The 27,188-nt window shown below is 42.3% G+C and overlaps 1 protein-coding gene across 1 annotated transcript in view; it reads right to left on the minus strand.

Annotated features, from left to right (window-relative positions):
* The window catches only part of ADAMTS2 (ADAM metallopeptidase with thrombospondin type 1 motif 2), a 190,419-nt gene that overhangs the window by 27,083 nt on the left and 136,148 nt on the right, over nucleotides 1-27,188 (minus strand). The window contains exons 5-10 of the mRNA XM_068959888.1: nucleotides 24,787-24,870; nucleotides 13,307-13,463; nucleotides 12,310-12,415; nucleotides 10,451-10,594; nucleotides 8,362-8,494; nucleotides 6,774-6,887 (exon numbers count right to left, since the gene is read on the minus strand). Coding sequence (XP_068815989.1) covers nucleotides 6,774-6,887; nucleotides 8,362-8,494; nucleotides 10,451-10,594; nucleotides 12,310-12,415; nucleotides 13,307-13,463; nucleotides 24,787-24,870 — 738 coding nt within the window. The remainder of the gene's footprint in view (nucleotides 1-6,773; nucleotides 6,888-8,361; nucleotides 8,495-10,450; nucleotides 10,595-12,309; nucleotides 12,416-13,306; nucleotides 13,464-24,786; nucleotides 24,871-27,188) is intronic.

Here is a 27,188-nt window from a genome sequence, read left to right on the forward strand (position 1 = left end):
TGCTGCAATAACCGTGGTCAGCAAACTGGCGTGCAACTAAAGCCATCTCACATTTCAGACGTTATCGATCCTTAATAAAGAACTCTTGCAATATTCCTGGAGATCTCACAGTAAAACTGACTGAAATACCAAGAAACATTCATGTGAGAACAATTCGGGACAGTCCCACTTCTGAGCAGTTCATCACAACCTATTAAGCTTTCCCTTTTCTCTTACCTGATTTCTAATATAGAAGCACAGTCATTTTACAGAGGCTGAAATATGCAGTTTGCTAAATTCTCTGCACCCATTAAGTGTCTACATATTTCTCTCAAGAGCCTTTGTAGCTTCGATACTGATATCCTCTCTACCGTCTCCTCTCATTAAAGAAACCTGCTAATGCCTTTCAACCAGCGTCTTTAGTCCTTAACCAGGGAAATTTTTTTAGCTGAAGTCAAGAAGAATCTCAAGGATCTCAGTCTCCGGCCCTTTCTGGTATTATTTCTGCTTATGTAAAAGTCTACTGATGAAGTGTGGGTGCTGGAAAATATTTCTAGCACAACAAATGACTTTGCATTAGACTGTCGCAGTCTGTCTGCGTTAACGGTTACCGTCGGGATAAGAGCTCCGGCTCACACGCACAGATGGCTACAACAACAAGTGCAATCAGTCACTTACTTCCCTTATACATTCAAGTCAACAATAACATTTTACACAGCTTAACAAGCCCTGGAATTTGGCAGGCAGCACGAGCTGAGCATATGGCTAGATGCATGCTGCCAGCAAAAACAAAATCAGAAGATATGTAACAGGAGAGCTTTCTTAAGCATAGAGTGGTTAGTGATCAGGAAGACAAATTTAAAAGTGATGGATAATCATTAATAATGCTGAACTTACAGAGAGAATCATTAGCAAAATGGTGACAAGACACAGCTTACTGATTTGCTGATCTGCTTAATGACCGGCTCTTTACTCGTGCAATTTATTTTGTTACTGATTTGGTTGGACAAGGAGAGGGTAATAGAGTAGAAATTAGGTTTCAACTATTTGCTCTCTCTCATGACTTCAAGTATTCAAAGTCAAAACCTATGAAGTAGACGAGTTTCCAGGAAGCCCATTATAGCAATCCTGCTCCGGAGCTGTATAGGCAGATTCTTCTGAGCTGTCTGACGGAACAAGAGATAATTCAGTGAAGCATGAAAGAAATGCAAAATGCTAATATGTCCTTCTTTGCCTTCTTCAGTCCTGAAGTTTAGTGCCGCACCCTTCAGAGACTATTTACTTACAACTCGGTAGAGGTTTGTTTGAACAAAAAGTCTGTGAGTCGTTGGGACCTGGGTAGCAACGGGACCCTGAGAGAGATGCAGGGGAAGCTGGCAGTAACTCAGCTTGTCAATACAAATTTCAGCTGTGCTCATGAGATGATGAGATGTGACAGTCCTTGATCTGTACTGTTTAAACATCCTTTTTTCCAGGGTTCTGCATCCCTCACGTATAAGCCACCCATAAATCACTGAGCCAGTTTCAAGAGCCACGTAGCGTGTGTTCGTTAGGAAATGTCCAGTGCTCGGCCTCAGCAGAGGAGAAGAGGAGACATGTGATGTTGTGTTTTCCGATCTCTTTTCCCTTTTTTTAGCCAGAAGCAGGGGGATGTGGGTTTGCAACAACCACTAATAAACCATCTATTTGACACTGCGACTGGTCCCTGAATTGGAAAGCAAACATGGAAAAGTGTTGTTGACTTTGCTGCGTAAAGGAAAGAGCAGCATTGATTTTTACTGGAGAAGCTGGTCATGTGCTGATTGTCAGGAAGCTGAGGTAGAGCGACTAAGAGACAAGCGCTTGTGCGAAGTGAGTCATCAGCAGCTCTGCCTTTTTGTTTGGGGATGAAAAGAGAGGAGCCTACATAACAGGAAATGATCCAGAACTGAATCTTACTCTATGCAGACCTATGGAAACGGAAAGAGTATGAGGAGGCAAAATCAGAGATGGAGTGATCTCCAGTACACTAAAGGAAGCTCGAGTCTTCCCTTCCTGCTGCTATGATATTAACTACATAATGACGTGGAAAAGAAATAATTCCAACCACTATTCCCATCATAAGGAGAGGTTTTCATTTAAAATATGAAGCATATTAAAGTGGGTTTTTTTTGTAATGAGAAAAAAAAGAAAAACCCTGGGTAAATGTGAATTGCTTTCTTAGTGGAAGAGAAGATGACTTCTTGCAGTCTCGCCTATTTTTTTGGCAAATAGGACAGTCCAAAACAAGTGCAATTTCCAGGAGAGGAAGCTTAAATCTCTTGCAGTAAGACATTCCACTGCTGTTTTCAGCAGTTCTTTGAAACAACGGCTGCAGGCGCCAAAACAAGAGCCAGTGTGTTCCTATGGGCTGAAAGCATCTGGGAGTTAATTTTTCAAGAAAAGACTTGCAGATCTTGCTTCGATATCTGTACCTATTTTATATCAGACAGCAAAACTGTCAGCCCTTCGGTGCGTCTCCTTGATTGTTTGCCCAGTTACCTGCCAGGTAGCTCCTCCAAGTGCGTTACGGCTGCTGTAGATCATACCAGGAGAAGGTTACTTATTTATTTATATTTCCCATCAGATGCGGGCCGGCCTGCTCTGCTCCATCTGTTTAAGAATAATTAGTTGCAAGGGATAAACTGAGAGCCGTAACAATCAAATGTGCCCTGCAAGCCAGTAAAAGTTTCTTGAGTGCAGAATCAAGTATTCTCACTGCTTCTGTGGTGACTAACACAGCATACACCTACCCATCTGTCTCCTGTCTCCGAGAGAAGCTGAGGTCAGCTTTCTCAGTGGGAAATTATCTGGATTGCTCTGAGTACACATTAGTGTACCTTTTTTCTTGGTCCATTTTTCTTCTTAATAGTATCTTTTTATTTCAATATTTAATCATTCCCTTCCTTTCCTGTTACACAAAAAAACCCCTTCCAAGTTCAACTCAGATAATCTCATTAAAATGGTGAAAGTAAAGAGAATTGCTAGGTGTATGCTTGCACCCTTGGCGTAGGTGCCAAACTGACGAGCAACATCAGCTCAGTTGGCACGGGAAGGTCCTGGGTTCTTACCTCTCTCCAAGAAAAGAAATAAAGGAGTGTCAGGTGGTGTAAACCTTTGTATTAGTCACTGCAGCAAGCAGATGGGCTCTAGTATGCAATCTCCTTGCATGAATGACTTTTTATTTTTTAACTTCTATCTCATGGAGAGCAGGTAGCTACTTCAGCCAATATAAACGTCTCTCCCGAAGAGCCACAGTTTAAGAAACAGAACAAAAACTGATGATATGTTTCTAAAGGTTCCCTGGCTGAAGAAGCCTGCAGCTAACAGTGGAGCTTACAGAAGTGGATACAAGTAAATAAATGATCAGCTGAAGGCATATGATTTTTTAATCCACAGCTGTGCAAAGAGTTAAGCTTTGCACAGTTATGCCTTATCTGCACATTTTACAATAGCAATTTATGGAGCATCTCTCACTTCACGTTGAGACTCTGATCCTACAAGTGCTTAACTTTACACACTGGAGTGAACCTTACACGCTGCAGTTATTTCTTGGAGGTCAATATGACCATTCAGAATGCACAGAATTAATTGCAAGTCACTGCACCATCAGACCTCCAGAAAAATCAATACAGTTTTCTTCTTCCTTTTGAAACCTTAGTCTGGTTTAAAAAAAAATAGGCTGAAAGCAATGTAAAATATTCTATATATTCCCTTCAAAATTCTATAAAAATAGTGATTTCCTTCTCTGGGAAGGTAGAAGCCAAGAGAATAATTTATCTTACTGTCACTAAATCCAGCAAATTATTAGTTTGTTGCCAATCAACATAATGTATCTGGTTGGCAAATGTCTCCATTTGCATAAGGAGATTTATTAAAAAGTTCTTGAAATTGCTGAACCTCCCTCTTTCACCAAATTCTTTCAGGCAATCACTACACTCACAGTGAGTTTCTGCGAAAGCAGCTAAAAATTTAATAGATAAAAGACCATCGCTAACAACTTCCGGGAGCTCAGAGTTTACATATATCTGCATAAATACACATATGTGCAGCTGCGCATATATATACATAGACACATACATGCATGCCCACAACAGAGCATTAAAAAGTCAAATCTTCCTTCTACTTCTAACGCTGCGTGCCTGTGGCTGGGGCACAGGCAGGGCACGCAGAGACGAGGCCAGTATCAGCACGGCTGCTGGAAACGTGCTACCAACGTGGCATCTCCCAGAGCTGTTCCTGCCCCTTGAGCTTCAGCTAGGAAGAGGGCAGGCGGCACTGGATTCTCCTCAAGAGCATCAGCTAACTTTGGAAAAGTGAAGAGACCAGTTATCAGCTATCTGAGTACCAGGCTTAGGTGAAAATAGCTACGCACCACAAGCCATGTTAGTCCCCGGAACACGACTCTCATTTCTGGCATTCAGTCCCCTCAGCTGCTGCAGAGCCAGGATGTTTCTTTGACACATCGGCGGTGTTTTGATGGGTCTCAGCTTAAAATAGGCACTGGGAATTAGTGGTATGAAATCACGATAGCTACAAGTCTCTAAAGTGGGAAACAAATGGAACTTTTTGAATCAACATCTTTAATTGCTTATGTTTCTGTTCATTTCTTCTCTGGCATTGTTCCAAAGAAAATCGCGGACCAAGTTTGAACTTATTTTCCTCTTCCTCGAGTGTTGCTGAGATATCATGGGAAATGCATCTTAAAGGAAACGGCCACACAGAAATTGAGTCCCAACTTTCTGCAACGTACTCATTTTACAGTCACCGTCCCTTCTCTTAAGAGTCTCCGGTATTGTCCAAATCGATGAAGAGAGTGACAAGAGAAAGGCCAAATCAAGGGGGGGATGACAGGGTAAAGAAAAGATGGAAAGGAAATGATCTGATTTGTCTGTATTCAAAAACACCAGTAACTCCGAATAAATACCTTGGTTAAACGTTGAGCTCAGAAATACAAAGTTAATAGTAACACTTTATAACTCATGCTATTAAAAAAAAAAAAAAACTGTACGGCTCAATTTATGGAGTCTTATCTAACAAAATGGTTTTATTTTACATCATTTTCTCAGGTTCTCTTGGAAAGTAGCAATAAGTTTATTTATCAAAAAACTGGGACAGCTCCTGTGGGAATAAAACAGTTACAGTTCTATCATCTGCTAAAACTTCAGGATGTGCGCATACTCCCTCACATCTCCACTGAACTAAAAACCTGGCCAGTCTGCACAGTTAGCCAAAACCTTGGATCCCAAGTTCCAGTCCAGAGAAAATTTTTACAGCTGAGTTGCATAATATCCTGACAAACTGTTTATAATGGAAGCACTGACTGATCCTTAACTGTATGGTTACAAGTTCTTTCTTTCTTCTTGTTTCTATTCAAACACTAATATGAAAAAATGGATTGGTAAGTGAAGCAAGAAAAGGCAATATAATTGTTTTTTTCTGGTGCTTCATAAGCATTTCAAATGCAAAATCAAGATACACAAAACTGGTGTGAGTCAATCTAAAGAAACTACCTAAGATTTGGGACTGCAGTTTTAAAATTTTATTCATATACTTTCACACCAGGAACAAAGCTGTTATAATAGGAATAATCTGAAGAAGAGAAAAACAAAAGGGAATGGCTTGTATAGCTCATGGCTTGCTGGGAAGAAATTTAGCATTACACTGTGCTTTCATAAAAAAAGACATCTCAAACCACAACAGCAGCTGCTACTATGGTTCATTTGTCTTATCAATAATGTCACCCACTGGGGTCTACAAAACGCCTTTCCAAGCAGTGACATCTTTCTCTCCCCCTCAGTCATCACACTGAAAGCTCAGTGAAGTCAGTGTTTTTCAGCAGCCTCCAAAGGCCTGGGAGTTCAGATCACTTCTGGGCACGGGACAAACCCTACGAGCACGCCTCCCTAGAAGGTAACCAGGAACGGGAGCAGGCGCAAAGTGGTGACCAATGATGGGAGCTGCTGCACCCTTGGCACCTCGCCCCTTCCCTCCACAGCTCCCCATGTCCCCCAGGACTCTCACTGGACTAGCATATCTGCCTCCAGCTCTGCCCTTCTCTGTAGGTCCTGGCTTCTCTCCCACAGCCGCTGCATGTTGGTTCTCTCTAGCAGGCGTTCAGCTCCCACGTCCATCCTTTCCCTCGGGCCAGTTACAGTGGCCTCAGCTCGATTACAATCTCCAAGGACTTGCTGCTCTCTGCAGCCACAGCACTGGCGACAGCAACATCACGGATCTAAACACAACCCCTCCTTGACCTCACATCAGGCGTTTGCAAGCGGAAATTCCCCCTTTTTTGGCTCTTTGCAACGACGTGCCAAGAAGCAGAGTATGAGCCCCCAGTGGGCGTGCACTGCAATGACTTGCCTGAGCAGTGGGTGCGGTGGTTAGCCAGCTCTCACGCACCAGCCCCTGCCTCCTCTCGGCCCGCTGCTGAACAGCCCTATTTGCATTCATGAGTTTTCCTTCCATCTTCGCTGATTCCAGAGTCTCAGGTCAGTTTTTCTTTTGTCAAACTGACTGTATCTCTGGCCAAACTGGGACTTGGGAACTTCTGAGTCCTAACACAGCTCACAGCCACACTTTCCCAAAAGCTTTATGGAAAAACAAAAAAATCATTCTCCAGTCCTCTGCTTTCGGCATTTGTAAGAATGAATCAGGAGGAGGAATCCTGTCTTTTTGCCCTTGAAGCTAAGGGGAACATCCCCAGCTGTCTACAAACACACAGACTTGAACACACGCAAGTGTGTTGGTACACGCACAGCAGCTGCTCTCACCTTTCCTGGCGCGCACATGGTCCCATCCAGTGGAGGCCCTTTTTTCGTTTTGCAGAAGTAGGGGTTCTCGGGATGGCTGCACCACAGCTGCTTGCAGGGATCAAACGTACGGAACTGAAACATAGGAAAAGTCAGAGTGGACGTTGCCTCGAGAGAGCGCTGCCCACAAACTCAGCTAAAAACTCTGCAGCATGGTAGGGTTTTCCCTTTTCTAGTTTTGAAATGGCAGATGTTATCACTGACTCCTGAGGACCACCTGCGTGTCCGTGGATTGAGCAGAACTGAAGACCACTTTCATGTAAAACCATCAATGACTCTGAAGCGAGTTTCTGCCCACATTTGATGGAAAAATGCCATGCAGAAATGGTTTTATACTAGCAGCCAAAGGCAGGCTGGGCAAGAGAAGCTAGTTACCCTGGGTGATAAGACATCTTACAAATGGTACTGCTTCATTTGGCAAGCAAAGCAGAAAAAAACTTGAGTACTCATGGGAGAAGAAAACAAGTTGCTCAGACTGTAGCTCCATTGCTGCAATCACCTTCTTGGAGGAGGGAAATCTGATCCCTCGTTAACTGAATCCTGATCCTATGAACAATTTAGAATTTTATCTATCATACAACAGCATCAATAGGAGAGAACGAGAACCACCCATCACACAATATACTAAAACATGATGCTTTAACATGCTGTTGGCTGTTCTGAATAAAGAAGGATTAAAAGCCCCACAATCTCCCAGACTCCAGGGTACTGCTGTAAGAGCAGACCTGCTCTGGCAGGGACATTCTCCCAAGGGTGGGAATTGTGTCCAGACACAGTCCTACAGCTGGTGCTTTAGAGGTTCTCATCCATTATTTGGAGACACTACTCGGCCCACATATCCCTGCAGATGGGAATCAAAGCAGAAATGTGTTACATGTTAGCAGCTGCTGCACCAGCTGAAAGCTTCTCTTTCCATTTTACATTTTTGTCCCACTTGAGGGGCTGGGAGGCACAGCTTTGCCAAAGAAGATCCTTCTCTCTGAGACCAATCCACTGAAAATTGCACTAATCTTGCCTAGTTTCAAACTGAAGACTTTATCTCTTGTTTTCCTGGCACAAGAGAGCCAACCATATCATCAAGAGTCCTTGCAAGATGCGCTACTTGCTGTCACGCTCATTTGCACATGGTAGGCATCAAAATACATTATACTTTCCCATAAAACTGGAACATAAAAGCATAGTGCCCCATGTTAGCAGCACAAGATGTGACACTAAATCCTTCTCCTTCTCATCCGGGTGGGAGTTCGGTAACAAAATAACTAGCTGCCAGCAATAGGAGGCTCAGTAATAGAGCAAGCTTGTTTGCTCCAAGTCTAGAACTGTTTATGAAACTAGAGCATAGTCATTTCTGTAACTCCAGTTAAAAAAAAAAACAGAGATACTTAAAATAACTTATTTGTCAACATTCAGCTGTTATTGCTTGCTTTCAGTTAAGTGGGCACAACATATTTCCTTGTGGCCTTCACTATACAGGCTCTATTAAGGACGTTTCAGAGACACTTACAACACTCCTGGATGAAAAATAGCAGAAGCCAAGCTAAGTACTCACAGCTGTGCACATCATGTAGCCCAAACCAAAATCAAAACGGCACTGCTCATTCATGGAGTAGTGAATTCCTGGCAGCTGAGGAAGGGAAGGCCAGTCATGTTCGAAAGGATCATCACGCAGACAATCATAGGAACTGCAAGAGGCAAAAATTGCAGTAACAGATGGGGCTGTGAGACTTGCACAGTGTTTGTGGTTTCAGTGGCTTTTTGTTCCAAACAAAACAGAGCCTACAGTTTCTCAGACACTGGTCATAAAGAGCAGTTAATACTGCAGTTATGCTCACATAAACTTAATCACGTTGTATCCACCTTTAGTGGACTCTAGCTATCTTTTCTGAAGCGTTTCCATTGTAATTTTCACTTAGCTTGCAGGTAAATTCCTATCAGTCTCCAGGTTCCCTATGTGAAAGGAATCAAAGGAAGAATCCAGATGAGACCAAGAAGAAAAGAAAGTTTAATTAATTTTCCGTTTGTGGAATTTCTTGTTGCCTGCAACTGTCTTTCAAGTCAAGTTTTAGAAGCAGAAGCCAAGGTAACCAGCCAAGGGTACTGCTAAGCTTGCAATATTGCTGTGCCCTTGCTGAGAAGCAGGGACTCATTCACAAGCATGTGTACTTTTCAGCCTGCGTTAAATACTTAGGCTTGTCCCCTGTCTCTGTCTCTCCTGATAGCTCTCAGTTCCAGCTATCATTTTTACAAAGCTTCCTTTCTGTGTGATGAACTTAGGAGATTCTTCTGTTGTCCTAAACAGTGAGTGTATGTACTAGATTCCTATTTGGCTAAGGTGCATGGAGCACTGGGGATAGATACTAATACCACTGGATGGTTACCAACGGGATAATCATTGGCTAATTCCCAAGACCGACGTGGTAGGCAGTATCTCTGAAATGTCTCTGAACTATTTAACAAACCTGAGGACACCATACACAACTCTATTCTGGCAGTCATTCAAGTTGCCTTGAAGATACCAACAGCTGAAAGCAGAATTTTGAGGTTAGATTTACTTCAGAGTAAATCGTTGTTCTGCTTTGTTGTATTTTAAAAGAGCTGTATTTAAAAGAATGTAAAGCAGCCCTCTAGGCCAGATGATTTTTATTTAATAGATAAAGCACTAAAGGATCCTGATAACTGAAATAATCACACATTTCTATGAAGTTCTTTTTTTAGTTCTTATTGCCATACCTAATATATCTAAGACAATAAAAAGTATTGACAAAAAAGACTGACTCTTGTTTATTTCGGGCATTTTGTTGTACTGTTTCCTACACATTTTCTGTTTTTGCCGTGTATGGTGCTAGTAGCTTCCCCGTATTTTTTGCATGCATCTTGAACATAACAAGGGGAAGATCTTTCCTATAAGGAGCAAAGATAGGATTGTCAAATCAAAGTTTGTCAGGGAACTCAGATGCAGGTCTAGTGCCTGAAGGGTCATGTTCAAAGAGAAGGCAAGGGACATGGATAAAGCTGTTAAAAGGACTGGAGAATGAAATGATTTTTGCGTTTAGGGTACGTAAAGGAAAAGTAATCACTGAAAAATAAGGTCAAGAACTATACGCTTTCTTTAGGTATCTCTTAAAGCCAAGAAAAGCTCTGAGTGCTTTAGAAGAGTAAAATTTCCCCTTTAAGCAGCACTATCTTATCATTGGCAGGTATCACGAGCAACGAATGGCTCAAGTCAACTTTGGTAGCTGTAAGAAGCTCACCAGCACCACTGCGGAGCAGAGGCACTCCTCCAGCGAGAGGTTATATTAGGGAGAGAGGAAGGTTAGTAGTGAGGCTAGTAGCAGTGCCTTCTTGTATATCCCAGGAGGAAAGCTTACATACTGTCAACTTCGAGGAAATGAACAGATGTCAATTAAATGAACTGAGAACAATCCCAAGTAGATTGAAATCAAAGTAATTGGGAGCCTATGTTATTGCGATTGCTTACAAAGCATCTTCTTCCCGATAGGACGGGCGGGGGGAAAGTTCTTGGTTTTATTTAACTGCCTTTGAGTAACCAATAAAAGGATAACGCAAAAACACTATGCGCAGAATTGTTCTTACATGCTTCCTAGCCAAAGGAGAGAGGCAGCTTAACAGCTACTCACTGGAGGTATCGATTCAGCTCTTGCTGGCTGCAGCGAGACCAGTGGAAGCGGTGAAATGCGGCTTGCACGAGGGGGGCCATGATGCTCCCCAGGCGGACTTCGTCCCCACACCTGTTTCCTTGGCCGTCATGCTCCATGCCCAACCTGCGCCGCACAGGAGAGAGCGAGCACCGTTACATCGCAGGGCAGCTCTCAGGGCACAGTGCTTTCAAATCCCAAATGCCACCAGCGGTCAGGGGCCACCAGGTTGTTAAGTCCCACAATCCTTGTCCATGGGAGAAAAGTCAGGACAAATAAGGCTAGTCTGCAGTAGTAGCTCCCACATAGAAGCATTTACCCTTCGCAGTACTTCCACGTGATTAGCTTAATCTACTTTCCAAGTAGACTGAATATGCCTTCTTTCAACTTCTGTGCACATATCTACATTTGTGAGTATCTGTGGCTAAATGAATCCATTTCTGGATTAAGGATCTAATCTACTCTCCAAAAGTATTAACAGAAATGTATTCATACTCCTATCTGGAGCTATTCAGGACTTAACGCAACTTATCTATCTTAAAAAAAAAATCACATATTAGCTTAATTTGAATTAATTTGCAATTGTAGACTAGTCCTTTGTGTGGAATCAAAAGCCCCACTGAGAGTTAGTTTAGACTCGCTCCTGCTGCTGCCCAGTGGCAGTTCCACATTCCAGCCTATTTTCACACATAAACAAAGTGTCGGTGCTTTTAAAAAATTACTGCAAGTTACAGGTATCTTTGAATTCCTTTTCGGCTATATAATGAATATATTTGTTCCTTCCCTTTGTTAGGATCTTATATTGCATTTTTCTGTGGGCACTGTCTGACTAACATTGGAGTTCTCTTCCTTTAATCTAAACTAACAGACTGGCGCTCAATGTGATTTCAGAGGTTACAAGCAATCTTCAGTGGTACCTCTTCAAACCTGATTGTGCATTCTTTTTAACCCTAGTTCAAAAATTCTGGAACTAAATACCATCTGGGTATCAATTCTATGTCCCTGTCTAATTTAGATATATGTACAGCTCTCTGTACATATTCTACAGATTCTACAAATTCTACAGATTTGTACATATTCTACAAATTCTACAGATTTTGGCAATGTTTTTTTTTAAAGCCCTCAACAATTTCTGATATGAAAACCAGGAAATTGCCCGCAGACTTTCTTAGGCAAAATATAATAGATTGAAACTGTTTGGGGAAAGCCTTCTGGGAACTGTTATTCTACCAAGAAAAAAATGGGAAATAAGTGGGCGTTCTCTGCAAATGTAGAAATCAAAATGCTCTGGAAGAAACCAAAGCTCTAACAACTACCGCCTTCTCATTGGTTCTAATCACATTCATAAATAAAATAATTGCATTTTGTAATACGAAATATACAGAGTAGTTGTAACCTCAGTGCTTGGCATCTTGTTTCTATACAGTTTTGTATTCTTTAACAGAGGCAACGTATACAGATGATAGGTTTATTTAACATAGACTGTTTTTTTATGAATCATGTATTCCAATGACTCAAAGAATTCATATTTCATCAAAATAAATACTTTGCATTTCCACCAGGAGACTATCATATATCACTGAATCTACTCTCATAACAGCCCTGGAGAGTATTTTGGTACTAGCTCCTTTTTCCATTTGAAAATACTCAAATACAAAGTGATTACAAGACTTACTTAAGATCATACGGAAAGCCGTGAGAGCTGAAAACTGAAGCTAGGGCTAAGGGCTAACCCTGAATGTTGTTTCTTAACATAAACTGTATCTTACCAATGTCGTAGATATTTGTCAGTACCAAAGACATCATAAGGTAAGATACGGGATATTCGTAGTTCTACTCACACATGTCCAGTTTCATGGGCCACCACAAATGCAGATGAAAAACCATCTTCATGGTTGAGCGTGCAGCTTCGAACAGGATGACACATTCCAGTGACTGGAGCATAACCTGTGAGAAATACCGCATGTCCCAGAAAATGAACAAGTGCAGAAAGGCAATGTCGTGAAAAGCTCGAGTACAAACATCTCTGACTTCCCCGCTGGGGCACAAATGGGAAGGTAACAAGAGACCTCTGCCCCAGACACTTAATAATGTGCTCCCTCATCTATAAAATATATGAAATGAGTCTGTTGAACAAATCAAACTATATTCATGGTTCACCAAGACACCGTTATCTCCTCTAGGACCATTCTGCACCCGGTCTCCTGCAAGTACATGAGGCAACAGGAGGAAAGGCTACTGCATGCTGCTGTGTGCCAGCTTTGGAGCTGGGTGCAATTCCAGCCCTCAGGGAACACGCGAGCAAAGCCCCTTACTGCCAGCAGATCTGGCCAACCCAAAAGGAACAGGAAAGCCTGGAAATTTATCCCCTCCAGTGAACAAACCTGATCTCACAGGAGGCAGAGCCCGGAAAAAAAAGGAAAAAGCAGGGGACTATAGTTGGCCCTGCCATTCCAGACCTCTCCGTAACAATATTTCTTGGCAATCCCACTGGAACACTGCAACAGTTTCTTGGAGTCTTTTTAAACAGACTCTATTCTTTAATCTTTGGGAAATTTCAGGACTGTTTACACAGGGATCCCGTTTGTTTGGCTTCAGTAACAGCAAAGAAATGATCCAATAAATAATTCTATTAGTTAGAAAGGATAAAATAATAACTGAAAGAGTTACAACTCAAAATGGCCACGTGCAGAGCTCTTGGGAAAAAAAACAACGTTGACCAAAACTAAGCAAAGGATACATGATTAGACACTGCACGATGAGCTTTGTTACGTGATGAACAGAAATGCTGCTGAGAAGTCCTGACACTTGCACAATAAAACTTGATGCGCATCTTACCTTGCATGCCAGATGGACCAAAATCCTGCCTTGTGAGGAAGATAGCATGATCGTGGTATTCTGCATGCCCAGTGTCAGGTTTCTGTTGCAAGTAGGCCCAGCGACACACATTCTCCAGACTTTGCGAAGGGTTCCCAATCTCTATCAGACTCATGGACTGGACGTGCCGAGGAAAAAAGACAGCAATTGTTATTTATTAAGCTTGGGCATTTTTTTTCCAACTTGTTCGGGCACCTGGTCAAACAAACCGTTCTTCGTAAAAAGAAAATTATGTTTCTGGAACAAAATTTACTGGATCAAGAAAGTAAGAAAATAGCTTATATCGAAGGTTGTATTAAATATGAGTTCTGTCACATGTTCATGGGCTCCATGATATAATGAAAGAAAAAAGCAATGGATATTTTAATGACAAAAATGATACTGCATCGTACACTACTGTACACTATTTTTTCTATGCCATCCTGGTACCGGTTTGTACCATCACTTCCAGCCTGGATACCCCGTTTAGAACTGCAATGGCCACTGGCCAGCTGAGACTAAGTCCCAGGTGGGGAAGGACAATGCTTGTTAGCCAAGGGAAGCAAATGGAAACAGTGGTAGACTGCAAGCATGCAACCTTGCTTCATTAGCCAGTTTTGCCATGCAACCAAGTTGCTACAGCTATTTTGTGGGACCTCTGAACACTACTGGATGTTCTATCAAGTGTAAAAACTAAGTGCATTTTTTTTAACTGTACTTGAACCTTTACTTTCAGATATGGGCTTTCCCGAAGACTGTCTTTTAAAGTGCATTTTTCTTAACCCATTCCATATTTGAAGACCATTGAGAACACAGCCCATGAACACCCCACTCCAGTAAGCCATTCTCCCTATAAACCACACACTACGTGGCTGCTGCGTCGTCACTGCGGGGCTGACATAAATGAGCTAACGTGTATTAGATGTGGTGCACAGGATCATTCTCATTCTCTTGAATGAGAAAGAGAAAGGTATTTTAAAGTCCAACTACGACATTTGCTTCTTTGCAAAACAGTACTTTTTTTGAGGCTTCCCAGCAAATGCTATTTAGCATTGTGCATTATTAAGACTTTAAAAAGCTTATTGTATGTGGGATGCCATAAAATGTATGACTAACTGACCCACCCCAGGCCTTCCAGGATTTGTAAGAGCTACATATGTGAACTCTGACTTTTCATTTGCAAAAATTGTATCACCATGACAACGCTGTAATCATAACACAAACCACTACAGTTTGGATGCCTATACTATCCTATAAGCATTTATCATTCCACAATACTTAATTTAGAGCAAAACCTAGCCTGGGCCAAAAATAAGAGAAAAGAAATACAGCTCACGCTTAAATACAGATGTATTTGACGTGTCCTCTAGCTGAGTACACGATTTAGTACCCAGAGCATGCAGTACATGAGAAGAAAAATCCTCAAAGGGTGGTAGAAGAACAACTGGAATGGATAAAAGTCTGCCAAACTGAGGTCTGGTTTTGGCAAAAACGGGATATTGCAATTGTGCAAATGTTCAGAAAAACAAATTAATAGACCAAAGAGAGGGACAGTTTGGATTCTGATACCACTGTGGAATGAAACAGTTGCAATATAATGCCATGCCTGATCCTGCTGCTCCCAGCCATAATTCCCGTGGAAATAGAACCATAGTAAAATGGTGGGCCAGTTATGGTGCCTTTCTTGCATCTGCATATATTTATAAGAACACACTTAAACAAACTTTGACTGACTACTAGAGGATAAAATCCTGGCCCTTTAAGGAAAAAAAATCCTGTCCAGCTAAACAAGACTGTGGTTTGACCACTGCAGAGGTCTTCAGCTTTTTACCACTGACAGGTGTTACTATTAAAAAGCATCTCCACCTTGATCTCATTTCTCCAAAGAAGAAAAATCCCATCAAGAAGCCCACTGAGAACTACCACGAGATTCCAAAGGGCAAAGAATCTGGTCAAATGAAGTTGCAAAAATCCCAAGACATACATATGTAAAGGAAAAACTGTTTACTAATAACTCTTGTTCGCATCATATCCTCCTACACTTCCTGGTAAATAAAAATCATTACATTTTATAAGATGCTTTGATCAGTAAACACACAAGAAAGATGCATTACCAGCATGTACTTTGTTTAAGGGTATCCAACTATTCACAAAGACATCTCTGTATGATCAGCAAACAAGGATGGGATATAAAAAAGACAGTAATTTCCAACAAATATCCACTATTACGAAGTTTTCCTCTGTCATCTCTTCCCCACCCTTAAACTGAAAATTTTGCCAGTGGACTACAGCACTAAAGCAGATGACTAGGTTTAGAAACAACTAAAGCAGCAGCTTGCAGCACTTGTTCTGATGAACACTGAATCTGCCACGGGGAAGAGATCAGTGTGCTGCAGCGCATGCAGCAGTGCCCACAATCTGGGCACTGCGCTGGCATCTGGCATTAGTTGACAACTGTTTTCACTGTCTACTGAAGTCCACTATGGAGAGTACAACCACTGGTTCAGTCCAAGAGCCTCTCAATGCCTATTTATCAAAACAGTGATTTTAGAGTTTCCCTTCAAGCAAGCAATAGGGGAATAGAACTAAGTGGTTACTGTGGAGCATCGTGCTTTTTTGCATGCAACATGCTGGGAAAATTGAAGAAAATCCATCTGGTAAATGAGGGGAAACTGAAAGCACAGAAGTCTGTGAAACATGTTCCAACTGAAGGACCCACTTCTTTGCCAATGACGTGATTTTAACATCAGGAAAGTGACATATCTTAAATTCAGCCTTACTGCTCTTTAAGAGTAGGAAATGAGATACCCAGTAGGAAATCAATTATTTAAGGAGTCCATGGGCTTATTACAGATATGAATAGCAACCCTAGGTCCTACATCAGTAAGGAGGATTTCTAAGGAGTAAGAGGAAAAACTCCGTTCACTTGCAGTACAGAATTAAAAAAAAAAACTGAAAAACTCAACCTATATTCAAAGTCCGCAGAGCATGAATATCCTCCATCTACAAATCCCTTCTCTTTCTTCACCATAATGTAACAGCTGAAAAGAGAAGCCCAGCTGGTTCCTAGAGAATTTTCACCTGAATATCCCCTTTCTGCAATTTGTCAAGGACTTTCAAATTAGATGGGCTCCAGCACTCCTAACAGTGACCTCAGCACATTGCTGGGATCTTCTCACACTCGATAACTCTCACCTGAAATACCCCTTCACTATCTTGTTATCCAGCATCAGAAACCGATAGCAACAGGTAAGCGGGGTGTCATCGTTTGCACTGGGATTTCCCAGCTTTGTCCCGAGTCGTGTGCCATCCGAAGCGGTGTGATACCAGAACAGCGCCTGTGGCGTGTGGCCAGGGAACCACCGCTCCGGGATCCAAGTTATCACCTCTGTGCTAAGAACTTACCATTTGCACCGGTTCAGAACAAAGACCCACGTAACGCAGTATCCTCTACTGACAGCAGGCAACGGTGGGGGCGAGGGAAGGAAATCAGAGAGGGGCAAGTATAGAGCAATATTTCCTCCTAATAATCTTTCAGGTCCCAGTGGTCTTTGGCTCAGAGATTTCCTGATCCAGGCATGATGTTTTTATACTGAAAAGCTCTAAAATTATTTTTATTCTATAAGCCTGGCTGGTCACTTTTTCTGCTGCTCCCTCCTTTGAAAATACACCCTGCTGTCCTGCCAGAAGGGTGCCTAGGAAATCACAGGACCAGACACTGCTTGCCACGAGACAGGGCAGATGTAATGTTTTGGAAGGATGTTGTGGTCAACAATTTGCTCTCGTAGAGATACCAGCTAACACTTGAGAATAGTTTCCATTGGAAGTCAATGGGGACTATTCGCCAAAGTCAGAAAACCCCAGCCTCACACTAAATGCATAAAGTGAATGGAAAGGAGAAGAGGAAGAGAGGTGAACAGTATACAACCACAAGGACTGCAAGTAAAGGAAAAATCCCTCTCCGTCAGGCTGTGAACCGAGGAAGGCTGGGGGCTAGCAGGCAAAAGCTGAATATGGAGAAGAGGTGTACGTGTTGCTGTTGGCCAGGAACAGGCCCACACTGCCAGGAACATGCAAGTCCTGCAGCTGGCTGGGAGCTAGGACCTGGCTGAAAAGGACCTCTTTCCAAACAGGACAGCAGCCCTGTGGAGAGCATTACTCAGCTGACCAGTGGGAAATCTGCCAGTGGAAAGAGAAACTTTCCTTCTCACAGCAAGAATACCAAAAAATCTGTGGGCATTTCAGAGAACTGCTGATGGAAACAGATGGAGATGTTTGCCGAGAAGTGGAAAGGCCTTGGCTGGAAGAAAAACCCCATGTGGGGAGACACCACAGAGGGCTACGAGGACAGTCTGCCCTACAGAAGCGCTTGAGAGCCTTCCTCTGTGAAGAATGCCTCTGCCAATGCCTTCCGTTTTCCTTCTTGTCTGATTTTGTCTTCACTTCTTCTCTATTTCTCTTCCTCCTTACTTGGAAGCAGCAGGAAAAAAGAAACAAAAATAGAAGATGGCTGAGCATGGTTGCAGTTTCACGAGGCAAAGCAGGGCAGTAAGAAATGGCTGCTACACAGAGCCAGATGCCTTAGAGCTTTCTTTGTAGCTGTCTTGTCTTTCGGGGAGTTATCAGTGTGCTGTTCTGTTCTCTGTTAGGAAGACGCTGAAGAACAAGTAATTTATGAAGCTATCCTGGAAGTTAGTCGAATTTCCTTCAAACACTCATGCAAATAGCTTGGAAAATAAGAAAAATGCCAACTCATTTTTATTTAAGAATTTCAAATTTAAGGTTTTTGCAGGAGAAAAAATTAGTCTATATTCTACCCCAGCTTTTCAAGAACTTTCAAGTTGCCAGTGCAGGTAAAAGACACACTACCTCAAACATACGATGACAGCCTTCCTTGACCAAGAGTTGTATGTATCTGCCATTTCATGTAACTAGCTATGACTTTGCTACGATGTTGACGAGCAGATACTTGTTGATCTAAGAACACAAGAAATTTAAGCTGGTCAGAAGCTTGCTGGAAAAAGGCCTTTCCTAACTCATCCATTAGGTGGTGCTCCAAGAGTAACTACGGGGAAGGCTTTGCTGCTCTTCAGGAGCTCCAGAAGGAGCAGAAATACCCTTAACTTGTTAGACTTGAAATTATGGTGGCAAAAGTTGGAGCCTGGCACTGCATACACTTGGGAGACAATTTAAAATATAACTTTCCCCTCTTGAATGGGTAATGCCTCTACAAAAAACACTGTTTACATTGCTTCTACTTGCTATTTCTACTGTTTATTGCATACTGGATTAGATCATTTATTTTCTTCTGTCACCCTGAACGAGACAAGCAAAAAATAAATAAAAAGAATTATCTAGTGGCCATGGTAACAGAACCAACAAAAATATCTCATTCAGCAAACTGGCATTTTGCATTCAAAGGACTTCTAATACTTCCTCATGGCAGCAGTTTGTAAACATTTTTCAGTCTCTAATTCTATATAAATGTAAGCAGATCAGGAATACAAAGTACTGTTCGTGCTATCAGCCAGCTCTACACTCTCCAAGGTCCCAACAAATCACACGGGGAAATTATAAGCTATGAGTCCAATATACAAATAAGGCAATTCTTCATTTTATCCAGATAAAAACAAGAGGGACAATCTCTTTCTCTCATCTTTATCCCCACCCTAATGTAACCACATAAAAATGGTGCAAAATCACAAGCAGCAGCCAAACTGGTAAATAACATGTAGGTCCTTTCCTTGCAACTCATCCTGTGTGGAGTCAGTTACCGGAGATACCAGAGACTGCGGTCAAGAACTCTATCTTCAGACATGTTTGTACAGCGCATTGCAAGATTATGGCTTGATCCCTGCTGATACTTTTGGGTGTTCCACAATTCACATAATAAACAGCATTCTTAAACAAGAGAACACACACACAAGCAGAACAGAGTTCCCAGCTAGGAAAGGTGCAGCAATTCTACAGGCTCTTTCTAAGCATCTTCTGCACCTTCTGACATCAGTGGAAAACTAAGATACTCAACAACTCACATTAGCGAGCTTCTAATTCAAGCAGAGGCTCAGAGGGCTGGAACTGTTCAGCCTAGAGAAGAGAAGGCTCAGAGGGGGATCATAGCAATGTGTATAAATACCCGACAGGGGTGGACTAAAGAAGATGGTGCCAGACTCTTCTCAGTGGTATCCAGTGAAAGGACAAGAGGCAATGGGCATAAATTGAAAGACAGGAAGTTCCATTTAAACACAAGAAAGGACTTCTTTTAACTCTAAGAGTGGCCAAACATTGGAAAAGGTTGCCCAGAGAGGTTGTAGAGTCTCCGTCTTTGGAGATATTCAAAACTGAACTGGAAGGTTCTGAGCAACCTGCTCTAGTTGACCCTGCTCTGAGCAGGGTGTTGGACTAGACGATCTCCAGAGGTGCCTTTCAACCTCAACTACTCTGTCATTCTGTGACTCTACCATATAGCTAACTCCCTTGCCTTGCCAGGCACAGCTACTCCCAGCCTGTGTCTATGCCTCTCCCATGACAAGCAGAGACGAGTAGAGTAGGGCAGTGAGCCTCTCCTGCCAACCAGGGTCACCACCACCCAGCCAGGTCAAATGGGATTTACGGGATAAGAAGCCTGGCTTAACCTTCCATCCCTGCTGCTACCCTCTGGGAAACAAGAGAGAAGAAGCTGGCACAGACCAAACCACCGCTTTCCAGCCTGGCTGAACTGAGAACATTTTGCCAGCATTAATCATGCTTAGCCATGAAAAGGTCAGAGAGCACAGATAAAGAGAGCATCATTTTATGAAAAGATCAGAAGTAAAATCTTGTCCCAAATGAACGCAGCAGGAGTTCTGCTAATAACTCAAGACATACACAATTGAAGAGCCCGTCTCAGCTGAACAGCTGCATCCTGTGACATTGCAGGCAACCATGTCAATATTACCTTTTCCCTGAATTGCCATCTTCAAACCACTTGTTTTTTTTCCCCTCCCCTACTCTGCCCTGGTGGTCAGGGTCCTCTTTCAATTGGGCCAAATTAACACATGGTCAGTGTACAATCATTTGTCTTTGTGCCAGCCTTGGTCTGTAACCAAGGTAGTTTTGCCCTCCCTGCCAGTTGCCATCCCCAGTTGCGCTCAGTGTCCCTCAGCCCATCTCACCTCACTCCTATCTGAACGCGGCTGACCGGAGTCGCCCACGTCATGCCAGGCGGGAGCTCAGTGGTGCCTTGTGCAGCCATGTTCACGCTTCCCAAGCGGCTCTCGTAAATCCTCATGTCGCACAGGTGGCCCATATGTGAATGTTCACAACGTTAACTGATCCCAGGCAAGACTTTTAACGGAGCCAAGAATTTACCCAGCGGCTGCCTTTATTGAAATTCTCACAGTTTCTGCAAAAGTCTTTTTGAAACTTTTTCATTAATAACCTTGCTAATTATACCCATCGCAGGTAATGTGTGTGCTTTTCTCCACCGCTGTGTATGGGCAGATCGTCTTCACACAAAGTCACCATTGTCAATGGACAGCGTGTGGGGCTGGAAGCCAGGAATTTATGAGTTCTGATCGCCAGTCTGCCAGTGACCTTCCGCGTGGCCTTGGAAAATAACACTTAACGTCTTTGTTTTTTTAGCTGTAAAATGGGAATAATATTCTTTATTCATCCACCTCAAAGAGGTGATGAGAGGACTTTATGCGGTGCTTGGGATTTAAATATGTTTCCAAACAAATTTTATTACAACCAGTTGGGTTCTGTTAATCCATTTGTAGCTCATCTCTTGCCACCTCCTCTGCATTTGGTGATAGCGGTTGCTTTATTTCCATGAGTATTCTAGAGCTAGTTGGATTTCAGAGTTGTTACAACCAAAATAAGTCTAAATGGAATAATTTGCCTAAACACTGAATTATATCCTTCTCAAGTGTATCTGCAGCTTCCAAAATTTGAAACCAATCTTCCTACTACTAAAGTCAAAAAAAAGCAGAAGCAAGCCAACCCTTCCTTCTTCCCATCTGAAAAAAAAAAAATGAACTGCATGCATCTTATTTACTTCTTTGTAGTATGCCACAATATCAAAAAAGCCTCTGATCGTGAGAGTCAACGGAAAGAAAAACGCTTAAGAGAAATCCACAGTAGCTCCTGCAGCATGAAGTAGCCTTTGTCGGACATTTTTCTATCCCGTTTGTGGAACTGGTAACTGACAGGACAGTAGCCCAGCATGGCTGAAGTCCTCACATCTGCCCCTGTGGTATGTCAGGTAATGCTGTTCGTTTGCTCACCATACTAATAGAGAAGTGGGGAGTCAGGAAGGGCCTGGTAGCTCCAGTCACAGCTCGTTCCCAAGTGCACCCCAGACACAGCACAGCTCTATACTGCCCTCTCCTCAAACGCACCCCTGTGCCATCATCCAGCTCTGTGCTCTTTTTTAATGGCATCGACCTGTCAGACTCGTCGTTTAAGGGCAGAGATAATAACTTACACAAAGTGTTAATTCAGTAAAATGATTTTGCGTTTCTTGAACTCGCTCATGAAGTAATTGCAACATGTCATCACTATGGAACATTTTCCTGCACTCCAGTTATGTTTTTGTATCTTATTACGGAAATTAATGAAATTATTGAAACTTTGGAATATACAGCGGTGTTTATTTGGAAATATTAAAAAATAAGTACATTTCAAGGAATGGAGTATCATCAACAATCATCGAAAAGCTGGTTGCTATGCAACCAAAATATTATCCATATTATCCTTATCAACAGATGACATATTGTATAAAATAATATAATCCTTTTTTTAAAAAAAAAATAATAGAGTAAAAAGCTGTTTAGGGGTGGACAATTTGCCGTAGCTCAGAGTACTGTCATAAACCTGAAGGAAAAGCAATACATCATTGATACATACTTCACCAATTGCAGAACCATAATGCAATTATTATGATTATTTATATGGCACCCTTGATAATATATATAAATTGCCTACAATGAAGTAAACGAGTCTGAAGATACCAGCTGCAAGGTTTCAGCGGCAATGCTTACTCAAACAAGATTCTGGGATAATATTTTCATATTGTGAGGCCAAGTAGGCTGCTTTGTTCATGCATTGTCTTAATCTATACATGCACCCTTTCTTTTACTCTCTGAATGTATATTTCTGAAAAATGCTTGTGCTGCTGTATTCTAGCAGGATAATAAAACAGTGCAGGTTTTGTTCTAATTCCACAAAACAGGTCCTGAAGATAAGACCTATACACCTTTCTCCCCTGCCTTTCCACTGCCAAATAAACTCAGTGGTCTGAAGAGAAACCTCCTCATCTTCTACTCCCATTTACTAGACCTCTGATCAGGAGCTCTGCTCAGGAGCCTTAAAATGTTAAGACAGAAAAACCTTGGTTCTTATATAGCTAAGGCATGTAGGGCCCACATCATCAGGTAAAAGAGCTCCAAGATCATACCTATTACATTTACTTTATTTTTCCAGAAAGCCTTAAAGTGCCTATAGTGTAAATAAGAATCAGGTGTGGAAACGCAAGAGAAACTCTCTCTTCGTGGTTTATATAGGGCTATCTTGTGATACTAGAATGGCATCTTATTCCATATAAATATTCCTGCTGAAGCCAGCAGGAGAACTCAGGAACTAAAATGCTGTCTACCCTGGATTACGGATCTAGAATCCAGAAGTAGGTCATCCACAAGCCGATTATATAGTGCTACCTGCAACTACTATTTTTGTGATGTGGCCAAAGACCCATCAAGAAGTGAAGGTTTCCATGTTCCATCCTACCTATTTCATTGCCACCTATATCACTAAATCACAAATGCTACCTCTCTGAAAATGATTAATATGAGATCAGTATCATTCAAGTTTTTAGTGGCGATGCTTTATTCTTCACACAAAAATAAAGATTCTTAAAGTGGAATAAGGTCTTCTGCAGCTACAGTCCTCCATCAGAAAAATAGCAGAAGTTATCAGAGTTCAGACTGCTCCCAGTGCAGATCTGTACAGCTAAAGACGGGCGTGCACAACAGTTACGAAATACTTATGGGATTAAGGGTAGCAAAAGAAGTGACTAGCCCTGTTCTTACTCTGCTGCTTTCTACCACTACTGCAATATCTAATTTTTTTTGAGAAATATTAGTCAATGTGCAATCCCTCAAGTTGCTGTCATCACACCAATCACAAGGATATTTTTTTTATTTCATAATTTAATGTAACTACACACACCATGAACTTTGGATAACAAAATGGCAAGTGTGACCTCTTTTACCTTTTATTTTAGCACATGCCTCTCATGACGCTTCTTCAAAACATTTAACCAACATCTACATCACAGTGGGAAGAAAGGAGGAGGACTGGTATGTTTAGCTCTCAGATGGAGAAGCTCTGACAGAATGATTTATTTACTGAATCCACTCTCTTGCAGAGTCCAGACTAGAAGTCAGAGCTCCCTCGTTTGCACCAGGGAACAAAATTCTTAACTAACGTCGAGCAGGGTAAACTGGTGAACGTCAGTGGAGGTGCATCACTGACTCCGAGTTGACTCTCTGTTGACAGCATTTCACCAACTTGCAAAACGTACGTGGAGTCTTGCAGAAACAAGGATTATTACATGAATATGCAAGTGACAGTAACTCCAGTCACAAAAAGGGGCAATAGACTTGAACACTCTCCTTTGAGCAGCTGGGCATGCTGCTGTACTAAAGAACACTAAAATCGCCTGTCCTTAACCAATAACTTACCGACATCCTTGAAATGCCCGGTTCCTGTTTCCATAGATTTTGATGTTAATTTGGCAAAAATAGGACATAGGTACTGAGCAATTCAATATTTTTGAAAATCATGTAGCATTTAATTCTTTACCAGAGTTTTGCCTGTAGAGCGACCCCTTCCAAGGAAACAGCAAGGGAGCACTTGGAATTCTTAAATACAGATTTGATCTGCAAAGCTCTTGACTTCTGGCCCTTATCCCACAGAGCTCACGCTTAACTTTAAGCACATGTTTAGTCTCACTAATGTGAAGCGCAAGTTTAAATGAGTTCTTGGAATGAGTCTGTACCACTCAGCATCTTGTAGAACTAATCTTCCACGTGTTTATTGTTACAGATACAGTTCTACTACAATACTTCACATTTTCTTTAGGAATCAAAATGGTCATTACCCCACTATGTTTCATGAATTATTCCAAACAAATTTGAAAAGATAAATTGCCAGAGCTAAGTGGCCACTTGAAATGGCACAGAGAAAACCCAAAAGACACTGCAATTATTTTCCTAGTCTGAAGTTCACAGTAAACAAGTACATGTACCCATAAATGCAGATTCTTTACCAAACATGATGTTACTTATATTCCTGGACTTCTAAGGACAATGTATGAATTAAAACATGAAACCAATACATGCCACCAATAACTACATAGGTCATAAAAGACTGAATTTAAGAGATCTTGATATCTCCCATTTAAATTAACCTTTACTCACCTTTCCATAGCTCAGCAAGATTATCCTCACCAGGACAACATTAATGTGAGCACCCAAGGACTCATCGTGGTAAATTTCATTAACCTGCAACAGAGCGTTCATAACGTTAACCACGGCCCGGGCAATAAGTAATTAAAGCACTACCTTTTCTGCACTGCCATTACGAAGAAGATCACTTGTGATCAGATATAAAAATGGCAAAATTCCACTGGCACGAGAGGGGATTTTTCCCTTCTAAACTCTAAAGCTCCATCACAGTCTCCAGACTTGCCACCATTCAGGAAACCATTTAAAAGCAAGACAACACCATCAGAGTCTTGGCGTTACCGGGTATTTAAGTTGCAGCCCGCGGAGGAACAGACTTGCCCGCGTCTCTGTGCGTGCTGCGCCCTGGTGCACCCGCGTGAAGCAGCTGAGCCGATCTGACAGCGCCCGCTCTGTCACGGCTCTGCCCTTCTCCCTGCCCAGCGCCCGGCTGCGAGCGCCCGCCTGAGCCCGCAGCAAACTGCTCCAGCACGCAAATCCCAGCAACAACCGCAGCAGTGCTCTGCTGGGCAGGACCACGCAGGGGAAGGTGCAGGGGCGAGTAGGGGGACAGGCTCTGCCACTGCATCTTCCATGAGAGCCGTTTGCTAGATCAGCTCAGCTGCATCATGTAACTCCTCCATCTGGGACTCATCAAATTACATTCTGACAAGAGGCTACACCTCCCTCAAAAAGCATGGCCGGCCGCATGGGCTGGCTTTATTTTGTGTCAGAGCTAATCAGTGTTAAAACTTTGCAAGCAGAACAAAAGCTACAAAACGCCAGCAAACAAAAAAACTTTCTTTTTTTTTTGTACTAGAGCTACGCAACTGAACATGCACACGGACAAAACACCCTAGGAACACTGGAAAAAAGAGCTGTAAATATTTAGAGAGAAGAATGAAATGTGGATGTATAAAAATTACTTAGGAAGCACCACTACAAGCAAGCCAGGCAAATATTAACCGTTAAAAAGGCCGACAGAGATAATCGGTGATGGAGAGATGCCCGAGACCCTTCATTTGAGCCAAGGTACTCAGCCAAATGGCAGGAACGTAGCTTTATAAATGAGAAGAGGCAGATGAGATTCCCTGCAAGGCAGGAGTCTTTCCTGAGACCTCTTTCCCTATGCCAAGATCCTTGGTAAAGGCCGCACCAACCTGGACTGCTTTACTGGCTGCACACATACTTTTATTTTTTCCTACGAAAATAGATTCACTAGTATAAGCTAATAAGTAAATTCCAGAATACTTTTCATTAAAAACATCATAAATAATGCCCCATTTCTTCAGTCAGCCTTAGCTCTAATGGCTCATCTTTTATTCCTGTAAAAATCATTAAAATTAATGCATCAGTATAGGTTTTACTAAGCACTCCCCATTGATATTTTAAAGCGAATCTTAATTCATTTATCAGTATCGGTGGCTAGAAGAGCCTAACTCTACGTCTGATACAAGTCCAGGTTTTCAGAAGTCCTGAGCATCTTGCATTGACAGTTCGGGAGCCCCTGTAGCTCAACAGCGGCGACGGGCCCGAGCCCGCGCACCCACGGGGTGCCCGCCCGGGTGGCGAAGACGTGCTGCGGGACGCCCCGGGCCCGGCTCGCTGCCGGCGGGCGAGCGGGCGCCCGGCTGGCAGCTGGGGGCGAGGAGCCCGTCCGGCGCAATGCTCTCACTGCAGGGCAAAAGGAGCTGATCTGTGCCCTCTAATACCACTGGAAATTAGATCATTTATTTACGTGCATAAGTGAGACTTGAGAAGATTAACTTCATATTCCCGCATTTAAAAAAAATCTTTTACTTTGAGGGACATTACTGAAGACAGATTATATAGACGTAAGATCTAGACATGCATTTTGCTTTACAAAAAAATCTTTCGCCCAAGAAAAAGGCCCTTGCGTGTTGACAAGGATGCTTCATCACGATTTCTACTGGTTACCCCCGACACTCCAGGGCATCACCATCTTCATGCAGGGATGTTAATTTGCCTAATCCTTCATGTACTGGAAAGAGAACACATGCATCTACGATGCTGAAATAGGCTGTAAATTATCTATATGTGAAATGAATACTGAACACAAAGGCCTGTGCAAGGAAGACACTAAACACAGCATGTAAATAAGTACTTAATTAGTTCATAACACAGAATCCAAATTGCTGCACACCACTTTCCCATTAACTTCCAGAAGTTAACCTAAGCCTCTCTTAACAATAGTGAAGTAACAGAACAACCGGATCACTGTTGCATGCCAAAATGGAACTTGGCATGCGACTGTTGATGGAACAGAACTGAAACACTGTTTGACTGTTCATGCAAATGACATCTAACAAACAATCTGTGAATGAACAGAAACGCGTGAGCACCGTAAAAAGCTGCTT

Source organism: Struthio camelus, chromosome 13, assembly GCF_040807025.1.
Source record: "Struthio camelus isolate bStrCam1 chromosome 13, bStrCam1.hap1, whole genome shotgun sequence".
Lineage (NCBI taxonomy): Eukaryota > Metazoa > Chordata > Aves > Struthioniformes > Struthionidae > Struthio > Struthio camelus.